The sequence below is a fragment of the Molothrus aeneus genome, chromosome 3 (genome assembly GCF_037042795.1).
Source record: "Molothrus aeneus isolate 106 chromosome 3, BPBGC_Maene_1.0, whole genome shotgun sequence".
Taxonomy (NCBI): domain Eukaryota; kingdom Metazoa; phylum Chordata; class Aves; order Passeriformes; family Icteridae; genus Molothrus; species Molothrus aeneus.
The window spans coordinates 7,499,651-7,524,342 of NC_089648.1; the positions used below are offsets into that span (position 1 = coordinate 7,499,651).

At 46.8% G+C, this 24,692-nt stretch overlaps 1 protein-coding gene across 1 annotated transcript in view; it reads left to right on the forward strand.

Annotated features, from left to right (window-relative positions):
- The first annotated feature begins 464 nt into the window (after nucleotides 1–464).
- The window catches only part of PARP1 (poly(ADP-ribose) polymerase 1), a 32,359-nt gene continuing 8,131 nt past the window's right edge, over nucleotides 465–24,692 (forward strand). Inside the window, exons 1-14 of the mRNA XM_066546203.1 lie at nucleotides 465–605; nucleotides 4,984–5,146; nucleotides 5,639–5,757; nucleotides 6,491–6,705; nucleotides 12,038–12,134; nucleotides 13,497–13,613; nucleotides 15,798–15,974; nucleotides 16,358–16,499; nucleotides 18,049–18,189; nucleotides 18,909–19,151; nucleotides 20,109–20,177; nucleotides 20,967–21,099; nucleotides 22,279–22,474; nucleotides 23,748–23,876. Coding sequence (XP_066402300.1) covers nucleotides 486–605; nucleotides 4,984–5,146; nucleotides 5,639–5,757; nucleotides 6,491–6,705; nucleotides 12,038–12,134; nucleotides 13,497–13,613; nucleotides 15,798–15,974; nucleotides 16,358–16,499; nucleotides 18,049–18,189; nucleotides 18,909–19,151; nucleotides 20,109–20,177; nucleotides 20,967–21,099; nucleotides 22,279–22,474; nucleotides 23,748–23,876 — 2,061 coding nt within the window. The 5' untranslated portion in view covers nucleotides 465–485. The remainder of the gene's footprint in view (nucleotides 606–4,983; nucleotides 5,147–5,638; nucleotides 5,758–6,490; nucleotides 6,706–12,037; nucleotides 12,135–13,496; nucleotides 13,614–15,797; nucleotides 15,975–16,357; nucleotides 16,500–18,048; nucleotides 18,190–18,908; nucleotides 19,152–20,108; nucleotides 20,178–20,966; nucleotides 21,100–22,278; nucleotides 22,475–23,747; nucleotides 23,877–24,692) is intronic.

The following is a 24,692-nucleotide window of genomic DNA, read 5'->3' on the forward strand; positions in this document are numbered from 1 at the left end:
GCCACCCTTATGTGAAGCAGCGCTTCCTCATGTCGGGGGGGAAATTCTCATGTTCTAGAAATTCTCGTGGTTCAGTTTACGGCCATCGCTCCTCGTCCTGGAGCACCACCGGAACGCTCGCCTGCAGGTGACATCACGAGACCAGTATTTGTGTGCGGGAGAGCTGCTGAGCTCAGGTTCTCCCAGGACACGGGAGCCCGCTCTGTGTCCCTGGGGTGCGGGACAGGATGAGGAGGATGCTCGCGGGACCGGGACTCGAACCCGCGGCCCTCAGGGCGCAGCACGAGCCGCGCCGCCGCGCCCGCCTCCCATTGATACACAGGAGGAACCTCCAGGTTTGCGCAATCGATGCCCGAGCGGCGGATCCTCCCGGCCGGCGAGGCGAGGGTGCGTGCTCGGCGCTCGGCTGGCGCTGCCGCGGGCGGGGCGGCGGCGGGCGCGCGGCGCGGGGCGGGGCGGCGGCGGCGGGCGCGGGAGCGGCGGCGATGGCGGAGCCGGCGGAGAAGCTGTACCGGGCCGAGTATGCCAAGAGCGGCCGCGCCTCCTGCAAGAAGTGCGGCGAGAGCATCGCCAAGGACTCGCTGCGCCTGGCGCTCATGGTGCAGGTACCGCGTGGCGGGGCCGCTGCGGGCGGGGGGCGGGCTGATCCGGCCGCTCCCGGCCAGCCCGCGGCTCCTCTTCCTCCGCGGTGCTCCGGAGCCGCTCGGCCGCGCTTTTCGCTGCTGCGGGGGCGAGCGCAGCCTATTTTTAATAGAGGCGGCTTCGCTCGCTGCCGTGTCCGCAGCAGCGCCGGTGCCCGGGGCAGCCGTGCCCGCAGCGCTCCCGGGCGGGGGGAGCCGCTTTCCCCGCTCCCCCGGGCTGCAGGGGCGGCTGGAGCACAAGCCGTGCAAAGTTCACCGTGCGGGGCCGGGGCGCGCACAGAGGCGCTGTGTGCCGTGCGGGGGGCGAGGCGAGCTCCGCGCCCCGGGAAGCGGCTCGGTGTGCTGGCCGGGCCGGGGAATCCCCGCTCGGAGCGCGCTTTGCATGCGACGCAGAGGAACTGCGGCCCGCAAGCGGTGAGGGGCTGGGGCAGCCCCGGATGGCAGGAGATGAGAGGAGAGGAGCGGCCGGGCCCGGGTCTGGCTGAGCTGCTGGCACACGGCAGCTGGAGCAGCGGAACCGCAGTTGGCGAGCGGGCCGCGAAGGCACGGTGTGCTCTCCGCCGCCCTCGTGGTGTTATTTGCCTTTTGGGGAAGAGACTGCTCAGCTCACTTTTGGAAGGAAGGGAAGAGCCCCGTTCTGTGTGGAGGGCTGGGAGCTGTGCACGGAGCCGGCATCCCTGCCTGCTGCGGGAGGATGCGGAGGGAATCGCCGCTGTCCCGGGGACGAGGGGGGGACTCTGTCCCCGCTGGCTGCACAGGGCAGAGGGGAGGGGGCGCCTGCGGCGTGCTGGGGGCGGGCTGAGTTTGGGGGTGTTGCTGTGGAAGGTAAGCAAAGGCTTACGTGTGTGTGTGTGTGTGTGTGTGTGTGTGTCTGCGGAAGGCAGCAAGGACGTGGCAGCGCAAAGCCCTGCGGATGGATGTGGGGGGATGGATGGATGGATGCTGTGGGTCCCGAGGAGCCGGGTGTGGAGGACGTAGCTCCAGACAGGGTTATTTGTAGCTCGCTTGTGCCCCTGGGAGAGGAGGCTCCGCTTGTGCGGGGCGGGGAGGAAGGGCCCGGTCCCCCCGGCCTCGCCCGGGCTGCGGGGCCCTGCTGGCTGCCGGGCGGGGCTGGCAGCTCTGCCGGGGCTGGAGGCAAAGCTGCTGTCCCGGAGGGGAAATACCTGCCCGTGCCTTTGTGCTCAGAGCCTCCTCCCCCGGGGAAGGTGCGGGCCGAGCTGCGGCGTTGGCTCGCACGTGTTCCCGCTGCCTCTCCTTTTGTCTGCCCTGAGCTGCTCCTCCTCCTCCTCCCCTGCTCCGGCTTCCTCCTCACGTCTGTTCCCCCTTCCTCACGTTTGTTCCCCTTCCTGGCTTGCCCAGCAGCTGAGGCTGATGTGGATGGGTTGCCCTTCATCAGTACCGGGGGCAGGAGTTGTGTTTTTTCTCGCTAGGGTTTGGTTCGTGGAGGGAGCTCCTGGGGACCGTGACATTCCTCACAGAGCCACTGCCTTTCGTGTCCAGACATCTCTCCAGAACTGTGATCTTACACCAAACACTTGTGGTTTTATTTATTTTCCCCGCCACCTCTTGAATTTGCTTGCTGTGCCCTCTGCCAGTTTTTGTACCGGCAGAGCACACCGTGCTGCTGAGCATCCCGCTGTAAATGCCTGAATTTCACCAGAGCAGCAGGTCCCTTGCTTTTTCCTGGGGAAAAAGCCCTGCAGAGCAGCCTCTGTGCCAGTGCATCGAGCTCTTCTGCAAACTGTGCTGAAGAAATTAAAGGGAGATACACACCAAGGCTGTAGTTGTCTCCTGTAACCTCCCTTTTGTTTTGGTTCCTCAAGTGAAGGGCTCTGAATGGCAGTGGGATTCTGTGTGCTTGGCACAGGGCAGGCACCCAGGCCCTGCAGGACGAGCCCAGCTTTGTCTTTTGCTTCCAGCTGGAACTGAGTGGTTTCTGTTATCTGAATGGGCACAATGAAAGTGAATTGGTCTCTTTTTTCCTTAGTTTGTTTAGGAAACTATGGTCTAGAGATAGGTGAGCTGAGAGAAGTTGAGTAAACAAGGCCCAGCTTGCCTAGAGGTTTCATTTTCCACACAGAGAAGAGTCTGAAACTCCATGTTGAGGAGATTACTGACTGCTTGTATGGTTGTCTTAAAGACTGAGCCAGCTCTGCTCTCTTTTGTACTCCCCAGTGCCTTGTGCCCTCAAAGCCTTTGTGTTGGGACCAGCCTCGAGTCCTCCTGCACAGCTCTAGACACAAGCCCAGAGTCCATGTTGCAGTGCCAAAATTGCATGTGACTTACAGACACATTGAGAGCAGCTGCAGGGTGGCTGCTGTGAGGGTAGCTGGGTGTGCAATCCTGGCTTGTGGGAAGAGCCCATCTGGAAATAAAAATGTCCTCTTATGCTGGCTGGGGCTCTGTACAAATCACAAACGGGATGGGGCTGCTGGGAACGTGCCTTGAGCTGTTTTATTTTCCAGCATCAGTCTCATTACATGATTATGACAATGGGAAGATGCCATCAGCTCACATCCCAGGCAGCAGATGAAGAACTTAATGTTACAACTCACTTTATAAGTTTTTTGACCAATCACACAAAGCAAAACATATTGACAGTAGTTCTATCCAACCACTATAAGCACAGGTACCTTTGGTTAAAACAATGCTTGCTTATTTCAAATACAATACCTGCTTGTAAGCCTTAAAACACAATGCACAGAGCACCATTATTAAGCTTAAAACTTCCTAATATCTTGCTAGATAAACTTTTCTGTAGCTTAGAGAATTATTCTAGACAAGCGTTAATACACAGACCATTGTTCTATTTGTCCTTGCTTTTCTACAGTTTAAATATTTTTTCTGCTAACCTATCTCATGGCTGCTGCTCAGCTCTAATCACAGTTCTGCTGCCTCTGTGGCCTGCCTTTTGCAGCTTTCCCAAAACCCCCTAATTTTGTAGATTCCCACATGCTCGTACAGTTTGGGTGGATGGTTGGCTGTAGTTTGGGCTCTCAGATCTCCTGGTGCCATGCTGTGGTCTTTGAAGCCCTTTCCTTTTCCCTCCTGCTCATGCACAAAGCTCTGCTGATGGTTTTGGCTTGGAGATCTCCCTCCTGTTAGTCAGTGACACATGGAAGGCTTTCCTAGGTCAGTTCTGTATCATCAGCAATTATAATTACACAGCACTGAGTATTATTAGTACAGCAGCTGTTTGTGTGAGTTATTTGGAGCCAAACCACTGTAAGGTTATTTTGCCTGGTGGGTAACTGGAATGATGCCAGGATGGTACCCACTGTGTCTGAGTTTTAAATAAATGGTTTACTTGCAAAACAACTGCTTGGTGTGGGGCAGGGCACTCTGGAGCTGCACTTCAGGGAAGATTTGGGTGGTGCTTCTGTCCTGATCACAGGGTCATGGAATAGTTTGGTCTGAAAGGGGCCCTGAAGATCATCCAGTTCCAACCTCTGCAGTGGGCAGGGATGCCCCCCACTAGATCAGGTTGCTCAGAGCTCCATCCAGCCTGGCCTTGAACACTCCCAGGGAGCAGCCACAGCTTCTCTGGGTGACCTTTTCCAGTGCCTCACCACCCTGTCACTACAAGCCCTTGTGAAAACTCAAACTCCCTCTACAGCTTTTTGTAGGCCCACTTCAGGTATTGGAAAGTGCTATAAGATAGCCCTGGAGCCTTCTGCACGCTGAACACCCCAAACTGTCTCAGCCTGTCTTCACAGGAGAGGTTCTTCAACCCTCTGATCATCTTTGTGGCCTGCTGTTGACCTCTGATGCAGAATTTTTATTGGGCTCTGGTGTTTCCATTGAATTTTGTCTCTACCTCCTGCAGGCCACTCAGGAGTTCCCTCAGGCCACAATCCTTGGAGCTGCCCATCTTATCTTGTGCCTGCCAAGGGTTCTCCAGTATAGAGACTGTTTACTTGAGAAGTGGCTCTCAAAGGGGTTGTGCAGTGAGGTCAGCAGCCTCTTGTGCTGCACAGGGGCTGGTGCAGCCATGCTGAGGTTGTGACTTTTTTTTTTTTTCTTTCAGTAAAACAGATGGTCTGAGCAGCAGGGTGATGAACTGGTTAAGCTAGCTAAATGCTCCTTCCATGTCTTTCCACTTTGGGAACATCTCTCCAGCAGCTTGTCTGTCTTACTAGATTGTCTTCTTGGACTTTGTCCTAAATAGTATCCATCTCTTGATTTAAAGAAAAATAGAAAGAAGAAATTGTGTGTGTTTACCCTGTCACAGTTCAGAAGCTACTTACCCAGATACTCCTTTTTATTTTGGGCTTTGTTTTGTTTTTCCCCTTGAACCTGCTTGAATTGTTTCATCTTGGCCTTATGTGCTTTTTCTTGCTAGTCACCCATGTTTGATGGCAAAGTCCCTCACTGGCACCACTACAGCTGCTTCTGGAAGCGGGCTCGACTTGTGTCCCACGCAGACATTGACGGCTTCCCCGAGCTTCGCTGGGAAGATCAGGAGAAAATCAAGAAAGCCATTGAAACTGGAGGCCCTGGAGGAGGTAGGCAGAAGCCTCCTGGTGTTTGGAGGTTCATCTGGAGCTGTGCTCTCTTTTGTTGTGCTGTTGTTACGGTGATTTGATGTCCATGTCGCTTCAGCAAGTGATGTCAGAGGAATTGCTGAGATGTCTCCACACCTCCAGGGTGAGGATGCTGACAGTATCATCCAGCATGTTAAATCAGTGAGGAGAAAAAGCCAAGTCACTTGGCAGATATATTGAAAAACATTTCATGTTATCATGATTGGTGTATTTAGTTTGTTGTACTGTGTTTTCTTAGTGGTACCTTCAGTTCAGTGCATGGTTGTGGTGGCTCTTTGGTGATTTTGAGCATGGACTGCTTGTCTTGCTCTCTGTTCAAATGCTGGACAAATGAAATGAGTGGCTGGAACCCAAGAGTTTTATTAATGCAGACTGCTAACAATCTGGGACAGAGAATAAGAAAATAAGGGAATGCATATTAAAGCTGAATTCTGTCTTTGCTTTGTTCTCCAGGAAAAGGAGGGGAACAGGAAGGAGGTGGTAAGGCTGAGAAGAGCCTAAATGACTTTGCTGCAGAATATGCCAAGTCTAACAGAAGTACTTGCAAAGGCTGTGAGCAGAAAATAGAAAAGGTAAAAAAGTTCTCCATCTCATCTTTTCTCTCACCAGTTTTAATTCAAACAGTGGCTTTTATAATTGCTTCCTGTCTGTCCTGCATATGGAAAGCACTTGCAGAGCTGCATTTCTGTGTCTGAGTAGCAGCTGTGTCCTGGACAGCTGACAGTAAAGGCATCCCTCAGGCATTGTAGCCTGAGCTTCAAGCCTGGTGATCCCTCCTTTCACTTGGGTCTTAGAGCAGGCTGGGAATGCTGCTCACCAACATTTCGGTGGCAAGAGAGCCACCACTAACTGCAGCTTTTCCTGCTTGTTGCTGCACTGCAAACCATCTTCTTGTTGGACATCTGAAAGGTAATTTGCAGTAAAACAGGATAAGATCATATTAGCATTGATGTTTGAGTGATAGGGACATAGTTAATTATGAGATGGGCTTTTATGAAGCTTGTTCATGTGAGTTTTACTTGGTAAGTTTACAGGAAGTTGGAATAAAGGCAACAGGATTACCCAGTTTGAGTGGATTTTGAATAGAAAACTGCCCTAAAAGGTGACTTTTTCAACCTAGCAAGAGTACATGAAAATGGTAGAGGAACTGTAGTGAAAGTGTTTGAACAAAAGTTGCAGACTTTGATGGAGGAACTGTTACTGCTTCACAGATTTTTAGGAAGCATCATGTTGGTAACTTGTTAACATCCTGCTCCTTCCAGAATGGCCTAACAATTGCTCTCATGTTACTTTGATTTCCCTCAGGGCCAGATCAGGATTTCCAAGAAGATGGTGCATCCTGAGAAGCCTCAGCTGGGGATGATTGATAACTGGTACCACCCCGACTGCTTCGTGAGCCGCCGGGCAGAGCTGGGCTTCCTCCCTGCCTACGGCGCCACCCAGCTCCTGGGCTTCAGCATCCTGAAAGCTGAAGATAAAGAAACTCTGAAGAAGCAGCTCCCAGCTACCAAGAGTGAAGGGTAGGTGGTTAGTGTAAGAAATTGTGTTGTCTGGAGGAGGCATTGCCTTTAAATACATCTGTGATAAGTGTTATGGGATGTTGTTGTCTCTATTAGAGGAATATTTGTCATAGGAAGGTTTGGTTCTTCCTGTGACCTCAGGCAGATGACAACAGACATTCCCTGTCCCTGGGAACCTGCAGCCCAGTTTTCCCCTGTGACTGCCTTGAGGAAATGCAGAGAGCTGCAGGTGTGACTTGGAGGGCAGATTCAGGGCTTTCAACCATAAAATAATGCTTGTGTAGTACAAAAGGATACTGGACTCTGTGTCTCCTTGTGTGATACTGTTATCAGCAGCGGTTTCTCTGCTCAAACCACTTGTTAGAGAATTGATTTGACATCTTTTATCTATGAGCTTCTGAACTGTGACAGGCACTGAATCTGATAATGGTGTTTATTTGCCATGTAGTGCTTCCACTTGGATGCTTTTGTTTGCTGAATCTTTTATAGTACGTCTGAAATTTCATTGCCTTGCATTGAGATTTGCAGTGGAGGCTCTTGACAGGACCTGTACTGACAGAGAAGTGTTTCCAGGTGACTTGCTAGCTTTGTGAATCTTTTTTTTTTTTAATGAAGGCTTTTGTTACTTGTTCTTGAAATGACTTTGCCTGGAGTCATGCTTCATAACACAAACCAGTGTTGTATTGTCCCGTTGAAGGAAGGAACATTAGGTATTTCTGGATCCTACAAATAAGGAAGATCTTGTCATTGGAAAACATTGGGCTTCTCTGTGTGCATTTTAGACTGAATTCAACTTTGCTTTTGCCAAGATTCACCATGAAAATGTCCAGTGAGGCTGATGTCTGTTCTGAGGAGCTATGGCCGTGTCACAGCTGTGCAGTCTTGGTCAGTATTGGTCCTTCAGGTATGCAGCTGATGTGTGTGGTGTGCAGTTCCTTGGCAAGCCACTGCTCCAGAAGCATTTGGCAGTGCTGTGGGTGCTGTGGGGGGTCCTGCAGCACCCCAGGATGGGGCTTTGGCCAGAGCCCTGTCAGGTTCTGTTCTATTCACCTCTCTCAGCTGAACTGGCAGAGGCCAAGAGGAGATGTGTGCATCTGTTGGGCAGCCTGCTGTCTTTCCATGCAGGGATTTTACCTCTGTGTGCATTGCTTAGTGTAAGCAGAAGTGCAGTATTTTAATGCACTTACAGGTTTTCAAGTAGTCCTTTGCATTTTGTGCTGAGATGTGAGTTCTGCTTTGTCCTAGAACAGTGAGTTTAATAGGGTTATTTGTAGTTTTCTCTCATGTCCTCAGCAGAGCTCTAGAGATTTGACTGTGTAAGTGCTTCTCTTGTCTGCCCTGACTCTGCTTTTCTGGGCCACTTCTGGGATGCTATGCAGAATATGAAGGCTTTGTAAAGAAAGGCCACAGAGCAGTTTGCCAAGTCACTGTGTAAATAAAAGCCTAGAATTGCAGTGGAAAAAAGCTTGCACTGGTGATGGAGGGTAATGTGAACCAGGACCTCATGCCAGAAAAGCAGCAGGATGTCTCATCTTTCCTGCTTTCTAAGCACCTCCTGAGCAAGCTCCTCAGCCTTGCAACAGACACTTTAAGTTGCTGGCTGGCTGCTGTGCTCCACTACCTTCTGCTCTTTGGGCTGTGCTTGAGCCAAGGGTGGTAAGGGTCAGCTGGAAAAATCGTTGCCTGTCAAACAAAAATAATGGGTGAGAGTGTAAATAAACAGCATGAGTGGAGGAGTGTGGTGTGCTAACTAGCTGGTGGTTTTGCTGCCAAGAAAGCACAGGAATTATGGAGAAGACAAAGGAAGAACACTCCAGAAAACTGAATGAGATGTAGTTACCTAGGATAATTCACCTTGTGCATTCAATCAGATAACAGAAATTACCAGCAGAAATTACAGCCTCTTGCAGAAATTATATTAAAGCGTCTGTTGCAAGTGAGATTCTTAAAATTATCTTTAAAGATATTTCTAAATATACTGCATTAGAATTGTATCTTGACTCAGAAGCCTGTGCAATTCAGATGTGACACATCCAAATTCAGGTGCTGCTGCTGCATGTCCAGCCCATACTTTGAGGAGAATCTCAGATTTGGTGACTGCCCTGTCAGCCCTTTGTGTAAAAGTGGCGTTGAGGTGTGCCTTTTTCAGATGAGACAGGTGAGGTGTGGAGCAGGGCTACCCAGAAAAAGTTGGAAAATCCTTTCTTTGTGAAGACCAAATATGGGAGGATTTACTGGAAGGATCCTGGCTCCTTTCTCAGCCAGTTCTGGGTGAGACATGCAGCCCTCCCTTGGGCTATGGGCTGTCCTGCCCAAGCACTAACACTTTGCAGAGCTGGGAAAGGAGGATCTTGTGTCCTTGCCTGCAGCTTCTCTGTGGAAAGAATGCCTGGATGCTGGTGTAGGAAATGCAGTAGCAGCTTGTGAGCTCCTTTTGACAGCATTTCTTTGGCAGTGTGTGTTTTGTCCTCCTGCTCTGAGCTGTAATACCTCCTGTGTTTTCTGCCTCACTTGTTTAGATGGAATTGCTGCCCAGGTCAGGAGTAAAGTGTCACTCTGGAGATGTCATGCAGCACTGGATTAGCTGCAGAGGTGACCTGAGGCAAATGCTAAGTGCTCAGGTCACCAACAGTCTGGCAGTGCTTTACAGAGAGCAGGTGAAAAAAGGACTTCTTGTTGCTCCCTGCTGGGCTGCTTGCTTTATCCAGGGTTGTTGTGACTGTCCTTTCCACCTTTTCATTGTAGGGAGGGGAAGAGGTGAATGTGAAAAATAGAGTAGATGGTCAGGAAGGGCCAGGCCACAGCGGGACAGCTCACTTCCCTCTTCATCTCCTCTGAAATTGGAATAAATCTTGTGTGTCTTCCCTGAAGGTGAGAAGTGGTTGGCATTGCCTGGGAAATGCCAGTCCTTCCAGGCAAGCTGTGGGGCTGTAGCTGTCAGAGGTGGAGGGCTGTCCCTTGCCCAGCAGGAGAAGGGGTGTACACAGCAGCACCTCACTGCTGTGGGCAACACATGGTCTTGGGGCCCAAGGATGGAAGATCCTTGTGTGTGTGTGTTCTTGTGTCAGTGAGGGTGGAGTTTACAGATTGTTCTAAAATGTGCTGCTTTGGGAAGCTGCAAGATGAAGTCAGCTTTGCCATTCCCTTCTCCAGGCTGTATAAAGTGATTGGTGTTTGCTGGGCATGAAGGAGAAGGTGGTGACCCATAGCTTTATACCTCCCTGCACTTGGGATGATCCCTCCCACTCCATGGTTTGTTCCATGGCTGGAGCAGGTACTGTAACCACTCTGCACAGCACTGCTGTCCCTTTGACTGTGAGGAGAAGCTGCCAAAAGAGAGTTGTTGCTGGAATTTGGCTGCATTCCCTGGGTCACAGGGTCTCTCAGCAGAGTGATCACCTTCCAGGGGCTGCTGTGCTGGATTGGCTCCTTTAGGAGACAAGTTACAGTGTGGGAGTGAGTGCTGGCTTGCTGGAGGCAGCCTGGCTGTCAGCAGGCACTGCAGATACTCAGGGCTGGGCACCCCTCCTGAGCACTGACATCATTAATCCTGGTTTGGGAAGGTGCAGAACACTTTGCACTCAGGCTGGGAAGCTTTTCACAGATTCTGTTGTGTATCCCTGACTCTGTTATAACTTAAGGAAGTCATTGTCCTCTTGATAGGGCTCAGTGGATGCTCTGGTCTTGCTCCCAGCTTGAGCTGCAGCCAAGGAGGAGAGAGAATTTGCTTGGCCTGGGGACTTTTGGAGGCACTGCTGTGTGTGTGTGCTGGAGCCAGTCCTGCCACACTGGTTTGCTGCTTGCCTGATTCAGAACACAGGGTGAAGTTTTTCTGAAGCAGCTGCTGGCAGCACAGTGTGGGTGTTTCCCCCTACCATGAGGCAGGAGATGTGCAGCACAACCCCTGCTCACTGATGGCACCTGGCAGGGCACAGCTGGAGGATGACATCTGTCAAACCAGTCCCTCAAAGTGCTCTGAGCTGTGGTTTGGTCACAGGTGCTGATGGTGGGCTGGTGTGGCCACTGCAAATAAAGTGAGCACAATTTTAGGGCCAGGCAAGTTACTGGAACTACAGGTCTCATGCAGGAGTCTCTGGGAGGAGAGCACCTCCTGACATTCTTACTTTTAGTGGGAGCAAGGTCCTAGAAAGAGAACTGTTTAAAATTGTAAGCAGGAGAGCAATCAGAAATGTCAACTTCATTGACATTAACCCTCAGCCACAGCTTACAAAGTTGAGAGAGGCTTTCTTAAAAAGAGAACTGGCTGATGTTTCATAACAGAAAGCATCTCTCAAAATGGAGTGTGTGATCCAGGCTGTGTTCATGCTCTGCCTCGAGTTGCAGGCCTGTCCTGTCTCAGCTGGGATAGAATTTCCCTTGGCATCCTCACAAGGAGAACACACTCCAGGCAAACAAAGGGAATGACATGACTTTGGAAACATAAATGATCTTCTTCTGAAGTCCCTTGTCACTCTGAAGTGTGCCAAAATCCCCCAGTTTTCATTTGGCTTTCTTTTTCTAGTCTTTCTTGAGCAGTATTTTCTATAACTTCTCCCTTCAGCTCTAAATAGCAAATAGCAATAAATTTCCACACATGCAACTCCCAACAGTATATCACAAAAGCACTGTGAGCCTGGAAGCATTTTCCAATGCTTGCACTGAATTTTTCCAGAAACTTGCACCTGTTTGGTTTCAGAGGCCTGACCTAATTCCAGTCTGAAGAGAAACTAGGTGGGAAATACCCACCTAGGGAAATACTCCTAGGGAATATTGGAAATACTCCTAGGGAGTTGGGAAATACCCAACTAGGGAAATACTCTCTAGTTTCCTAGTGTGTTAACTCATTAAAGTTACTGTGTTTGCTCTCCTTTATTTCAGTATAGACTGCCTAAGCTGATCAAGCTGTTGATTCAGCTGAAGGACACTGTGGTCTTTTAACTTGCATTGCCACACCTCCCCAAATTTGGAGAACTGTTCAGTGATCCTTAGGTATGCCTTTGGTGTCTAGGTGAATAGATGAGATGAATATAGATGAATATGCCTGAGAATGTTGCAGTCTTTCACGTGCTCTTCTCCCACACCACACAGTTACTCTGTGGAAAACCTCTGAATGTACCTGACCTGATTGAGGCAGCTCACATTGCAGAGCCAAGTGCAGGTCTATAATCTATCACTGAGGAATTTGAAAAATGGATTTGCCTGCCAAAACTGAGGATATTCAAGCCTCTGCAGATATTGGCAGTCAGTAATCTGAGCCCTGGTAACTGCTGGACAGCCGTTTCAACAACTTCCTTTCATTTGTGTGTGGTTTTGTTTTGTTTTTCTCTGTTAGAAAGAGAAAAGGAGAAGAGGTAGATGGAAACGTGACTGCAAAAAAGAAGCAGAAAAAAGAAAAAGAGAAAGAATCAAAGCAGCAGAAACAGCTGAAGGTGAGTTTTAGCTGCTCACAACCTAAGAGCTGCTTGGTTGGAAGAGTCTCTAGAAGAGCCTCTAGAGAAGGCAGTACCTTGTACCCAGAGAGAGCAGTGGCAGCCCAGACCATCCTTGTGCCCTGGCACTGAGGCTTTGCCCCTTTCTCTCCAAAGACAGGAAGGATGTTCTCTAGGACTTGGGCTTATTGGATTTAAAGAGATTAGGTTAAATGCCTTTTTTCTGAGAGGCTGGGTCTGGGCTCCTTCCTCTATCAGCTGGCTGTGGTGGCTGGAGCTTGGAGCCCGAGCACTATTGCAGAAGAGCTTGGAAAACAATAAATAGCTCATTGTAAAAATTAAACAGCAATAAAGTGTGCAACTAGATTAATGAAAAATCTTTTTCACCCTCTGGCAAGATATGTTCAGTTCATGGGTACAAATTGTGATTTCTACCTGTCACTTTTAGAATATTGTGGGAAGAATCCCCAGTAGAGCTTCAGGAATTTTTTATTTATTAAAAGTTCCCAAGGAAAAAAACAAACAATCTGACTTTGCTGCAACTGAGATCTTAATGGAGCTGTAGAAAAACGCTGGCTCTGGTTTTGTACAAAAGTTTATTTTTGTTGTGTGGCAGCACCATAATTTTCAAAAAAGATATTTTTAAGGTTTTGCTGCTGCAGTGCAGATTTTTAGGACAAATGGAGGCACTTTGTGGATCAGGGTTAAGTTTGGGTTCACTTTTTTTTAACAACATTTCCTTGAGCATGATCATTAACACTGAAAATTACACCACTTAACCCAGTAAACCACTTCTTCCAGGGCAGACTACATTTTTGACTGTAGCCAATGGATAACATTCAGAAAGTATTTGAGATATTTTAGGATGCTTCTGTGCTTCCCAACCCTTTCAAGTTCTGTAGAAAAACCCAAAAGAATATGCATGCTTCTCCACACTGCTGCAGGTATCTGATCTGGTAGCAATTCCTCTAATGCTTAGTTACCTTAAAAAAATGAACAGTGGCAATCAGCATTTGTGATTTTTTTTTTATTTTCTGGAAGGCTCAAATGCTGCCACATCCCCACTGTTCTCAGTGTCAGCTAGGTAGGTGAAATTTGTAAAGAATGTTGAGACCTTTATAAGTGAGTAAGTAAGGGCATTGACACTTGAAGGATATGACTTTAAGGATCTGTTTTAGGTGTTTGGTAGAAGATGTGACTCTCCCTTTTGGTAAAGTTACTGGTTCTTGGAGCTCTTAATTTCCTAATTTGTGTGTAAGATGACATGAACTTGCTAAAACCTTGTGCCCATACTGCAGTTTGAGGAGTGTTCTTTGCCACTTGCAGTGGATTGCTTTCTAAACTGCTGGCTTTTGTCAACAGGAGCAGACAGAGCTGATCTGGGGCATCAAAGATGAGCTGAGGAAGGTCTGCTCCACCAATGACCTGAAGGAGCTGCTGATTGCCAACAAGCAGGAGGTCCCCTCAGGGGAGAATGCTGTGAGTTTGGTTGGAGTTGCTCTGTGTGTGGGGTCTTGGAATTGCTGAAGCCGACCTGACCCAATATTGCTGCAAGGTCCACAAGCCTGAAGAATGTTCCTAATGTAACACTTGAAAAAGAAATTTGGTGCAAAGCCCAGTCCTTCTGTCCCAGGACTCTGGTGTTGCTGTTACACTTGCTTGTGAAGGGTGGTGTGGTGGTGAGTGATGCTGAATTCAGCATCTTTTCCTGGTGTAGTGCCTTTATTCTGCTATGCTCAAAGTGGTCTGTCGATTTTTTTTTTGTTGATGCTGGCTCTTCATGAGCAGGTTAGTTAAGGCACTTCACATGGCCTCCCTCAACTGTTAAATTATGCATAATGAAGCAAAAATTGTACAAATTCTTTCCCAGATTCTTTTCCAAAAACAGTCCATTTTGGTCTATGTAATTTGTGAAAGTCTGCTCTCTTTCAGAGCCACATACTGCTTTAAGTATTTGTATTTATCAAGACTCTTTGTGGGCTGGTGTGTGGGAAGTGTCTAGACTCAAAATGGTCATGGAATACTCTTAGGCAGGAAAACCTGGACTTGTCTGAGCCTACATTCCCACCTACCTCCTCATGTGCTCAGATGCAGTAGCTTGTCTTCTCCCTGGCTGTTCTGGCATGGCAGCCTGGTCAGGTATTGTGTGGTAGGTGTGTTCTCCTGAGCCACAGGATTGTAAATGGGTTGGATTGGAAGGAATGTTGTATTTTCGGGGTCCCCCATCGGGGGGAGGAAAGATGAATCTGACTCCATGTTCTCAGAAGGCTAATTTATTATTTTATGATATTATATTATATTAAAGAATACTATACTAAACTATACTAAAGAATAGAGAAAGGATCGTTTCAGAAGGCTAAAAGAGAATAATTAAAAATTAATGACTTCTCAGAGTCCGACACAGCCTGACTGTGATTGGTCATTAAGTCAAAACAATTCACATCTTGGATAACCAATCTCCAGCCACATTCCAAAGCAGCAAAACACGAGAGAAGCAAATGAGATGAGAATTGTTTTCCTTTTTCTCTGAGGCTTCTCAGCTTCTCAGGAAAAGAATCCTGGGCAAAGAGGATTTTTCCAAAAATATGACAGTGACACTGGGACTCTGAAGATCTCTTTCCAACCCCCTTGCCATGGGAAGGGATGCCACCCCCCTAGATCAGGTTGCTCAAAGCCTCATCCAACCCAGTCTTGAACACTTCTAAGGATGGAGAATCCATAGTTCCTCTGGGCAACCTGTTCCAGTGCCTCACCACCCTTGGAGTGAGGGATTTATTTTTAATATCCAATCTAAACATACCTTCTTTCAGTTGAAAGCCATTGTCCTGATACTACATGGCCTTGTAAAGTGCCTCACTGCTTTCTTGCAGATCCTCTTTAGGTTCTGGAAGGTCTTACAAGGAGACCTTGAGACCTTTTCTCCAGGCTGCACAATCCCATGTCTCAGCTTGTCTTCACAGGAGAGATGCTCAAACCCTCAGGCCATTTTTGTGGCCCTCCTTTGGCCTCACTTCTGCAGGTCTGTGTCCTTGCTCTGGTGGGAGCCCCAGATCTGAATGCAGCTCTTCAAGTGGGGTCTCTTGAGAGCAGAGCAGAGGGGGAGAATCACCTCCCTCTTCCTGGGGAGGAGAGGCTGAGCCAGGGGTGTGACACTGTTGAGTCAGGGACGGACAAAATGACTCCATGGTTCAGAAGGTGAAAAAGAGAGACTTTATTAAGATGTAGAGCATCCTTTTATAACCAGGATTGCTGAGGTGAAACCTGATTGGTCTCAAAGTTAAAACCTTTCACACTTTTGGTGAGCCATGAATAGCCCACTCTGAAGGTACATACCTATAAACAACCTGAACAGAGAGATCATTGTTTTCATTCTTCCTCTCTGTTTCCCAGGCCTGAAGCCTGGGAGAATTCTCTTTGACTGAACTGAGAATCTCCTCAGGGGTGTGAGCAGGAGGAGCCCTGTGCCTCTGAGGCATTATACATCCATCAGTGCAGCTGAGAGACTTGGTTTGTGTTCAGAGTGTGTGGGACGTGCTGGAAATGGCTGTGCCAGCAGCCTGGCAGTTGTGTTCTTGTGCAGCCCAGGGTTACACAGTGTGTGTGTGTGTGTGTGCTTCCAGCCTCCTCCTGCCATGACCTGCTCTGTGTTCTTTGTTGCTGTAGATCTTGGACAGAGTAGCAGATGGGATGGCCTTTGGAGCTCTGCTGCCCTGTGAGCAGTGCAAGGGGCAGTTTGTGTTCAAGAGTGACGCTTATTACTGTTCTGGGGACATCACTGCCTGGACCAAGTGCGTGGCTAAAACACAGACTCCCAACAGGAAAGACTGGGTGATCCCAAAGGTGAGTGTTTGCTGCATATGTGATGTTCTGAAGCACATTTCTGAGCTGCACTGACTGCTGCTTGTTCAGAGTGTGCTGCAGCACTGAGCAGCTGTGACAGCAGGCAAGTTCTGTCACAGCCACATCCCTCCAGAAGCAGGCAGCTAATGCATAAATAATTCACATTTTTTCCAGTAACATTAAATTGAAAGTGATGTTGTTGATTTGATTTGAAACTCATCATTTACCCTCTTCCAGCTTTGTTTTCTCAGTCAGTAAAGTGGGGTTTCATCCACCTTGGTGTGAATCAAAATAATTTCCAACATCTGGCTGGCATTCAATTTATCCTTTAAATCTTATAATAACATTTGTGGTTTTAAATTGTTTATGCTTCCATCCCACAGGAATTCCGGGAAATTCCTTACCTGAAGAAATTTAAGTGTAAGAAGCAGGACAGGGTGTTTCCTCCAGATGCTGTAACTGTGAGCTCAGCACCTCCTCCCTCTGCATCTGCTCCTTTGTCAGAGACTGTGTCTGCACCCAGAGGTAAATGTCTGGCTGGGCATGGCTTGGTGGAGCTCAGGATGATGTTCAGGCTGGCATCCCCAGCCAGATAAATGTGCCACCCTGAACAGTCCCACTGCTCTCCTGCTCTCAAGCAGGCAGAGCTCTCCTGATAAAAAAAGGGTCTCATGTGCTTCATCTTCCCAGCACAGGCAGGCCCTGGGCTGTCTGGGGTCATGGGCTTGAGGTTCTGTTGTTTACTCACAGATGATTTTGAGTGTTTGTTGATTGTGAGGAAGTGATGTGTGTGCAGTGAATCAGAAATGTAAAGGCTGATGTTGCATTTTGTGTCTCAGGGGAAACCTGCTTCAAAGTGCCACCTCACTTGGTGTCTTGGGGACCATCCAGGGATGTCCTTAATGCCAGATATTCCACATAAATTTAGGTTTTGAGGGCAAGAGGGTTTTTCAGGGGATTGTTTTGTTTCTAAATCATCTACTGAGATTTGACTTTACTGATCACTGACTCCCCTTGTGCAAAATAGATGTGCTGTCTCCAGCTGTCAAAAGGTTGGACCTTATGTAGGTTGCTGGAATGAATTGCATGCTTTGGTGATAAAGCCTGTCTGTTAAGTACTATACTGACTTCTTTCTTATTCAGCCTGTCTAGTTCTGGCCATAATTTTGGGTGCAGGGCATTATTGTAACTTGGTTAAAAAGGTGGGAGTAATTCTGCACAGTTAACTTCAGCCAGATCACATTATTTTAGCAAGGAAGACAAAGTAACCCAGGTCTTGTTTCTGATCAGCAAATTGATTCCAGCCCCAGTGTCCCCTGAAGGTAAACTCAAAAGGTTGACCAGATTTAAAGCCAGGTTGCTTTGTTTGCTAACAACCAAACTAGTCTGAGTCGAGGGCAGAAGAGGAAGCACAACTCTCAGCTGGTCAATTAGAGTTTATAGCATTTATCTTATAGCAGTGCAAATATGCCCTTAGGCACTTGCCATGTCCTGGACCAGCCTGAATTGCAATGTTAACACAATGGTTACCAGTTTGCTCCATGGTAGAACCTTGTACTGTCTATAAGATCAGGACTGGAACAGTGTTGCTTGAGAGAGAATTCTCTCAGCAACCCCTCAAACAAAGATTTCCTTTTGAAAAGGCAGGAGCTTTCATGTGACAGTGAATTTCTCCCATGCTATCCAGGCATCAAAAAAAAGGGAAGCAGAGCACAGTCCCTAGCAGCACAGTGCTGAAAGAAGACTGATTCTTTTTACTTAACAAAACAAACCAAGAAAAGAGCAAATATGCCTACATACCATTTCCCTGTCTTCCATCCCTTCTGTTTGTTGGCAGCTGCTGAGCTTTGTTCCCTTTCCTCTGGGAAGGGGAGCTCCCTCCTGCCTGCTTAGCACAGGTCAGACCTGCTTGGCCCCTCATGTCCCTGCCAGCTGAGCTGATTGTACAGAGAGGGGGTGATGCCATCACTTTGTGCTTGCTGTTTGTAGAGAGGGGGTGATGCCGTCACTTTGTGCTTGCTGTTTGTCCAGGGACTCTGTGCCTGTGGCTAACATGTCATTTCCAAACCTTTAGACAAACCACTGACCAACATGAAGATCCTGGTTGTTGGGAAGCTGTCTAAGAACAAGGAGGAGGTGAAAAGCATCGTGGAGGAGCTGGGAGGAAAGATGACCACAACAGCTAACAAGGCCACGCTGTGCATCAGCACCCAGAGTGAGCAGCCATGCTAACAGAGCTGAGCAGATTACAGAGGACACTTGTCCTCAGAGCTGTCTGGGGATCAGTGTTTGGATTAGAGGGAGTGTTTTGTGTGCACACATGGCCTGAGTGTGCTTGGAAAAGTAGGCAGATGTGTGCTGTTTGAGTTTTGCTTACCCAGCAAGTTAACCTGGCAGGCTGTGCCTTAAGGCTCTCATGGGTCAGTGGCAGCTGGGGATTGTGTGCAGACCATGGTGGTGTGCAGGCCACCTTTGTTGGGATGAGGGGTGCTCAGGGCTGTGTCCATGCTAGCCTTGGAGAATCCCCAGAGCTGACTGTGGGTGCCTGACTGAGGGCACTGGTTTGCTCTGCTGGCAGCTTAGAGTCTGCTCTTGCTCTGTCTTGGAGCTGTGCAAACTGACTGCTGAGGTGGGAGATCTGTTCCCATCCATCAGAAAGTCCAGCTGGGATCTGGGAAAGGGAGAACTGGACCAGCCAAGTAGAAGAGCAGTTCCTGCTTTAGCCCAAACTGTATCTTAGAACCAAGGAGGAACTTGGCTCTCCAAAGAACATGGTGAATCCAAAACGTAGTGGAATTGTATTTTCAGTGTAGTAATAGTAGTAATTGTATTTTCAAAGTGTTACAGAGCCCTGAATCACGGCCAGAGGGAGAGGCTGAGGTCTAAAACCTCATGGATGCATTTTTTTCTCCCCTTCCTATCCTGCCTTTGCAGAGGATGTGGAGAAAATGAGCAAGAAGATGGAAGAAGTGAAGGAGGCCAAAGTCCGTGTGGTCTCGGAGGCATTTCTTCAGGATGTGAAATCTTCCAGCAAGGACTTCCAGGAGCTTGTGTCTCTCCATGCCCTTTCACCCTGGGGTGCAGAGGTGAAAATGGAGCATGAGGAAATGGCCGTGGATGGGAAGAACAGCAAGCCCCCAAGTACAAAGAGTGCTGGGAAGGTCAAAGAAGAACAAGGTGAGGAACAAAGCAGTTGTTTCTCCATAGGCCTGTTCAGTGCTGTTCATGCACAAAGCAAACCTGGGTATGGTCTGTCCTTACCCTTTCATTGAATTTTCTGGGTTTTTTTCTCATGATAAGTTTATATAATGGACCTCAGGGCAAGATTAGCTTTAATAAACATGAAACTGTCTCCTGAGCTGTCTCAGGAGCTGGCTGTTTCCCCTGTTTCGGTCTGCCCAAGCTCCCTCCCATCAAACCAGTCTCTTCCTCATAAAACATCAGCTTCACTGCCAGTTTGGGTTAGTGTTGTAGCTCCAAGGAGGTCCTAGGACACCAAGATGACAGACACTACTCAGGGGGTGTTGGCAAGTGAGAAAATACTGTGGTCCAGAGCACTGAGTCTCTATGCTCCTTGATTTAACATAATATTTTTGTAGCAGTATAAAAATATTGATGGCATTGCTCACCAATGCCATAGAGAACTTGCATTATTAACCCTGGATGGTGAACAAAACCATCACATTTGCTCACTTCTCTTCAGAACCTGTTCTTTGTGTCCTCCAAGTGGAGGTTTCTGTCATGCAATTGGGTGTGCTCTTGCCAGACTGTCTCACCACAGTAGCATCCCCAGGGAATCCAAACACTCCCCATGCCCTGTGAGGTTTTTCAATCCCACTTCCACATTTGTGGTTGTGTTTATCTTCAGTGCAGGTAAAAAAATGACATGGTCCACCCCTTGGGGCCAGGAGAAAAAGAATACATAGATAGAATCTGGGGAAATGTAATTTCTCATTTAGTTGTGATTTGGCTGCTAGAGCTAGGTTAAAAAAAAGCCACTGAAGTCAGTGTTCTCATATACTGGGAATCTGCTTCACCTTAGGGTGATAATTATGCAAATTGAGAATTTTAAGGTTGATTCAAGTGAGACTGTGTTGCTCACCTAAGAAAAAAATTAACTGTCTTTCACTGCAGGACCTAGCAAGTCTGAAAAGAAAATGAAGTTAACAGTGAAGGGTGGAGCAGCAGTAGATCCTGATTCTGGTGAGTGATAACAGTGCCTGTGCCTGCACCACCCACAGTCCTCAGAATGCCTGATGGTTTACAAAAGGGTTTTTCTGTGAAAGGATGAGGTTTCCATAAAGGAGCATGAAATTTTAAACCTTTAACATTGCTATCAAAGGAAGCATATTGATTGACATCCAAGGCTGAATATTCCAGGATTTTCTAGTGCAGCTTTCTTCAGAAGGACCTCTTAAATTAAGGTGTGCACCTTGTTCAGCTTTAGGATCTCCTGTCAGTGGAGTGAGTAAAGGCCCAGCCAGCAGAGCACACAGGTTTGGCATAAATATGTACTGATGCTGCTCTCCAAACCTGTGGTTCATGGATGTTCTGACAATTTGTACTGCATCCAAGGCCAGCCTTTGCTTTTCAGTCCATTGCTAATGTGACACCTGCAGAGCTGCATTTCTACTGAGGATTCTTTCAGCTGCTCACACAGTATTAGATCCTAGATTTTAGATCATCCTCTATCAAAGGTTACAGGTTTTTTCCTCTAGTTAGGATACTAACCAGATACTAACTCTAGTTTCTCCAGATGCTGGGTGTTCTGATCCTGGATTTATCTAAAGTTTACCTAAAGGTGTAGGCTCACAATTCATTAATTAATTCATTGTGCTCCAAGTAGTTTTGAATGAGCTGTGTGGTCACTGTTTTTGCAGTATTTCTGTTAAATCACACTGCTGCAGGAAACATTTGGATGAGTGCAAATGCAGGAAGGAGAGCTAAAACAGTAACCTCCTCCTCTGTGTTCTAATTTTTTCTTCTCTGCAGGTTTGGAGGATTCTGCTCATGTCTTTGAAAAAGGTGGGAAAATTTTCAGTGCAACCCTGGGACTAGTAGATATTGTCAAAGGAACAAATTCCTATTATAAGCTGCAGCTGCTAGAGGATGACAGAGAGAACAGGTGAGTTTAGTTTTCCCTTCAAATACTTCCATTCACTTTTTTTCTAATAAATACTGGATTTTTGACACTCCAGAAGCAAAGTGTGAGTAAAATGTCTTTGGGGAGATAACAGATTGGTGTAGTTACTTGAAGGAAGAAACCACTACAACACAAATGAAAAAAAAACCAAACCAAAACTAAAATAACTCCTCCAAACCTACCAAACAAGCCACCCATGGAGAAATTTCTGCTCTGCATGGAGACATTCCTTGTGGGTGTTGACAAAACCTAAGGTGGGTTTTTTTCCCCCATATTCTCTAACTTAATTTTGTGTTCTAATCACAGAGCTGTCATGTTGGGAAACAAAACCAGATTCTGGCTGTTCTACCACAGTGTTAGCCTGAATTGTGTGCCCTGAAGTATAACAAAATGCATGAAATATTCATGCAATAGGAGCTGATCATGTGTTTAGCTCTCCAGTCTCATTGGGTGCATGGCAGAGCTGTTCAGTGGTTGCATTGGTGATTAGATGAAGAGATTGAGAAGGTTCTTTAAAATAAAACTGCCCCTGCCAAACACATAAGTGACACAGAAATCCAGGGTAGCAACAACTGGTTCAGCTCCAGATTTATTGCACTTTACCATGTTTTTAATAAGCTTTTGTTCCTGTCTCATTTGTGTGAGGTTGTATCAAGTCTGGGATTGAGTACATAGAGGGATTTCAGTGCCTGCATTTCATACCTGACATATTGGAAAGGTTGATTGATTGTATCCCCATAAATATTACAGAAGCTCACCCAAGGTGCTGTCAGCAGTACAAACAAATATTTGATTTACTTGTGGTTTCTCTAAAATACTGATCTCTGTGGCCTGGGGCTTAAAGATGCTTTGTCTTTGTTTTTCAAATATATGACCCCAATAGTCTGAAGATTTGTATTTGCAAAACATGAAGATTGAAGAGATGTTAGCCTCTCTTTTCCTGCTGTGCACCCTTTAACCTCAGGGCTGTGGTTCTGGCATGTTAACCCTGGGCATTTTTTACACCAGTTCTTGGACGTACAGTGATTCCTCTCAATGAAAAAAATGTAGAAATTCTTTTCACAATTTCTGTGATGGAGGGGGTGTTCCATAAAGTTACTGGTATGCAGATAGCACTGGAGTGGCTGATGGCTCTTCTTGTGTCCCATTGCATTTCTCCAGGTACTGGGTGTTCCGATCCTGGGGCCGTGTGGGCACCGTAATTGGCAGTAACAAGCTGGAGCAGATGCCATCAAAAGAAGATGCAATTGAACACTTCCTGAACCTGTATGAAGAGAAAACTGGCAATTCTTGGCATTCGAAGAACTTCACTAAATATCCCAAAAAGTTCTACCCGCTGGAAATAGATTATGGACAGGTAACCCTGAAATGCCCCCGTCCCAGGTGGAGCATTGCTGAGATTCCCTGTGTCACTGTTCTGTTCTGTGCTTGCCCTTGGATCTCTTGCACTTAACAAACCAAGGGAATTAAAATGCAGCTGTTGCATCTTCTCTCTGCTACAGGGGAAAGCTGTAGATCAAGGAGGACCATCCATTAAAATAGACCTGTTGGGAAACTAAAGAGTTTTCTGTTATCAGATCCCTTGAATGCTTGTTCCTGTTTACTCTGGAACTTTTAAGGATATTTATTTGCACTTAATCCGGCAGTCAGTTCACATACATCCTGTCTGAAAACTCTATTTTTTAAAATTTAAAATAGATGCTTTTCATCTGTCTGCTGCCTCCAAATATCCTCCTAAATGCTGTAGAACTCCAATGCAGTATTCCACTTAGTGCACATGCTGAGCAGGCTGAGACAGAAATTATTCACTGCCAGTAAGATTTGGCTTTTTAGACAGCTAAGATAAGTAAGAATTCTCTTCCTTCTTTCCAGTGGTGGTTTGTGTGTTTATTTAAGGGCATACCTGTTACCTGAACTATTTTCAGACTAAATAGTTGAATGCTATAAAATTGCCAGAGCACATATTTTCAAGACATTGTGTTTTTCCATGGCCAAATTAATGGATGTCATCTTTCAGTGCAAAGCACTCAAAGCTTGGCTTTAATTCTGGAAATTTGAATATTTCAGTGGCAAAGTGTCTGTCTCAGTATAATGTACAGTGTTACTCAAAGCACCTGGCTGATGATTTATTTGTGTGATGGTCTCTCCATGAAGGCATCAAGATGGTATTATGGCTAATTAATGATTCCTGTACACATCTGTGGCAGTTTTTATTACAAAAACTTGGTGAAACTAGTTATTACATCTATTTTGTCATGAAAGCAGCAAAGTAAACACTCATTTTTTCATGTGAAAGTCACTATGCAGCAGAAAGCTTGCAGAAAAAGTAATTAATACTTGCTTGAAGTGAAGCAGCAATGCAAAGAGTTCCTAGTCCCTTAATTCTACTTTCTGCTTATTTTTTACAGTGCCATCTCTTGAAATAGTATCTGCCAAATTACTGAATAGGTGTTTTTTTAAGACCATTTTGTTCCAGAATGTCAGAGCAGTGTCCCACGCTCCCCATGAACTTCAGGCTAGTCATAGTATGCACACACTAAATGGGTTTTGAGTTGTTGCCATGGCAGCCAGCCTGTTACTTTTTAATCCTTTGTGATTTTGCTAATTCTGATACTATTTTTACCTTCCAGGATGAAGAAGCTGTCAGGAAATTGACAGTAGGTGCCGGGACAAAATCAAAACTCGCTAAGCCAATCCAGGATCTTATTAAGATGATCTTTGATGTGGAGAGCATGAAGAAAGCAATGGTGGAATTTGAGGTGACTACACACATTCATGTTTCTCCCTAACCTACCATCATGCTTGCACAAACAGAAGCAAGTTCTTTGCAATCCAGAGTGCTTCATACTCCCCAAAAGCCAAGTGTGAGTTTTAGATCTGTCTTAAAATAAAGGCAAGAGGCCGACTGGAATTTGCCAAGCCCTGGAAGTTGTAGCTTAGTTGTGATACATGCAGCTCTTAAAACACAGGTGCATTTTTTGTCTATCAATGTCTTCAATTTAATAAGCCTATGAGAGAATTGTCTGCCTTGCCTGTCCTGGGAGCAGTAATGATTCTATGGTTTTGTTTGTTTGTGTCACAGTCACATCTACATAGTGGCTGCTGCTTGCTGAATGCTCTTAAAGTATTAACACAGATAACCAATGTGCTGGTCAGGTGACACTGGTGGCACTCCTTGTTTTCTAAGCAGGGAACCATATTTGGAGGCTGGAGTACCATGGATTTTAGGTAGCACCTCAGACTAGAGAAATGCTGCTAGTTGGTACATACACTAATGGAAGTGTCCTGTCAGAGTCCAGATCCTCTTCTGCATAGGGTGGATTTGGGATTGTTTTAGTTGTATTTCTCATTTGTTCTAATAAAACTCTTATTTTCATCCATTCTTCTTTTCTCCATACTTCTTGATCCATCCTTCTGGCAAGCTTTCAGAGAGAGTGGTTTGATAGCATGATATGTCTCTCCTTGCACTGTTTTACTGGTGTGCAGAGATCCTGCTGTTTGTTTTAATGCAGTCGTTTGAACTAATTCTAAACAACAAATTTCAGTTTTCTTCAGCCAGCTTAGTTATCCTGCCT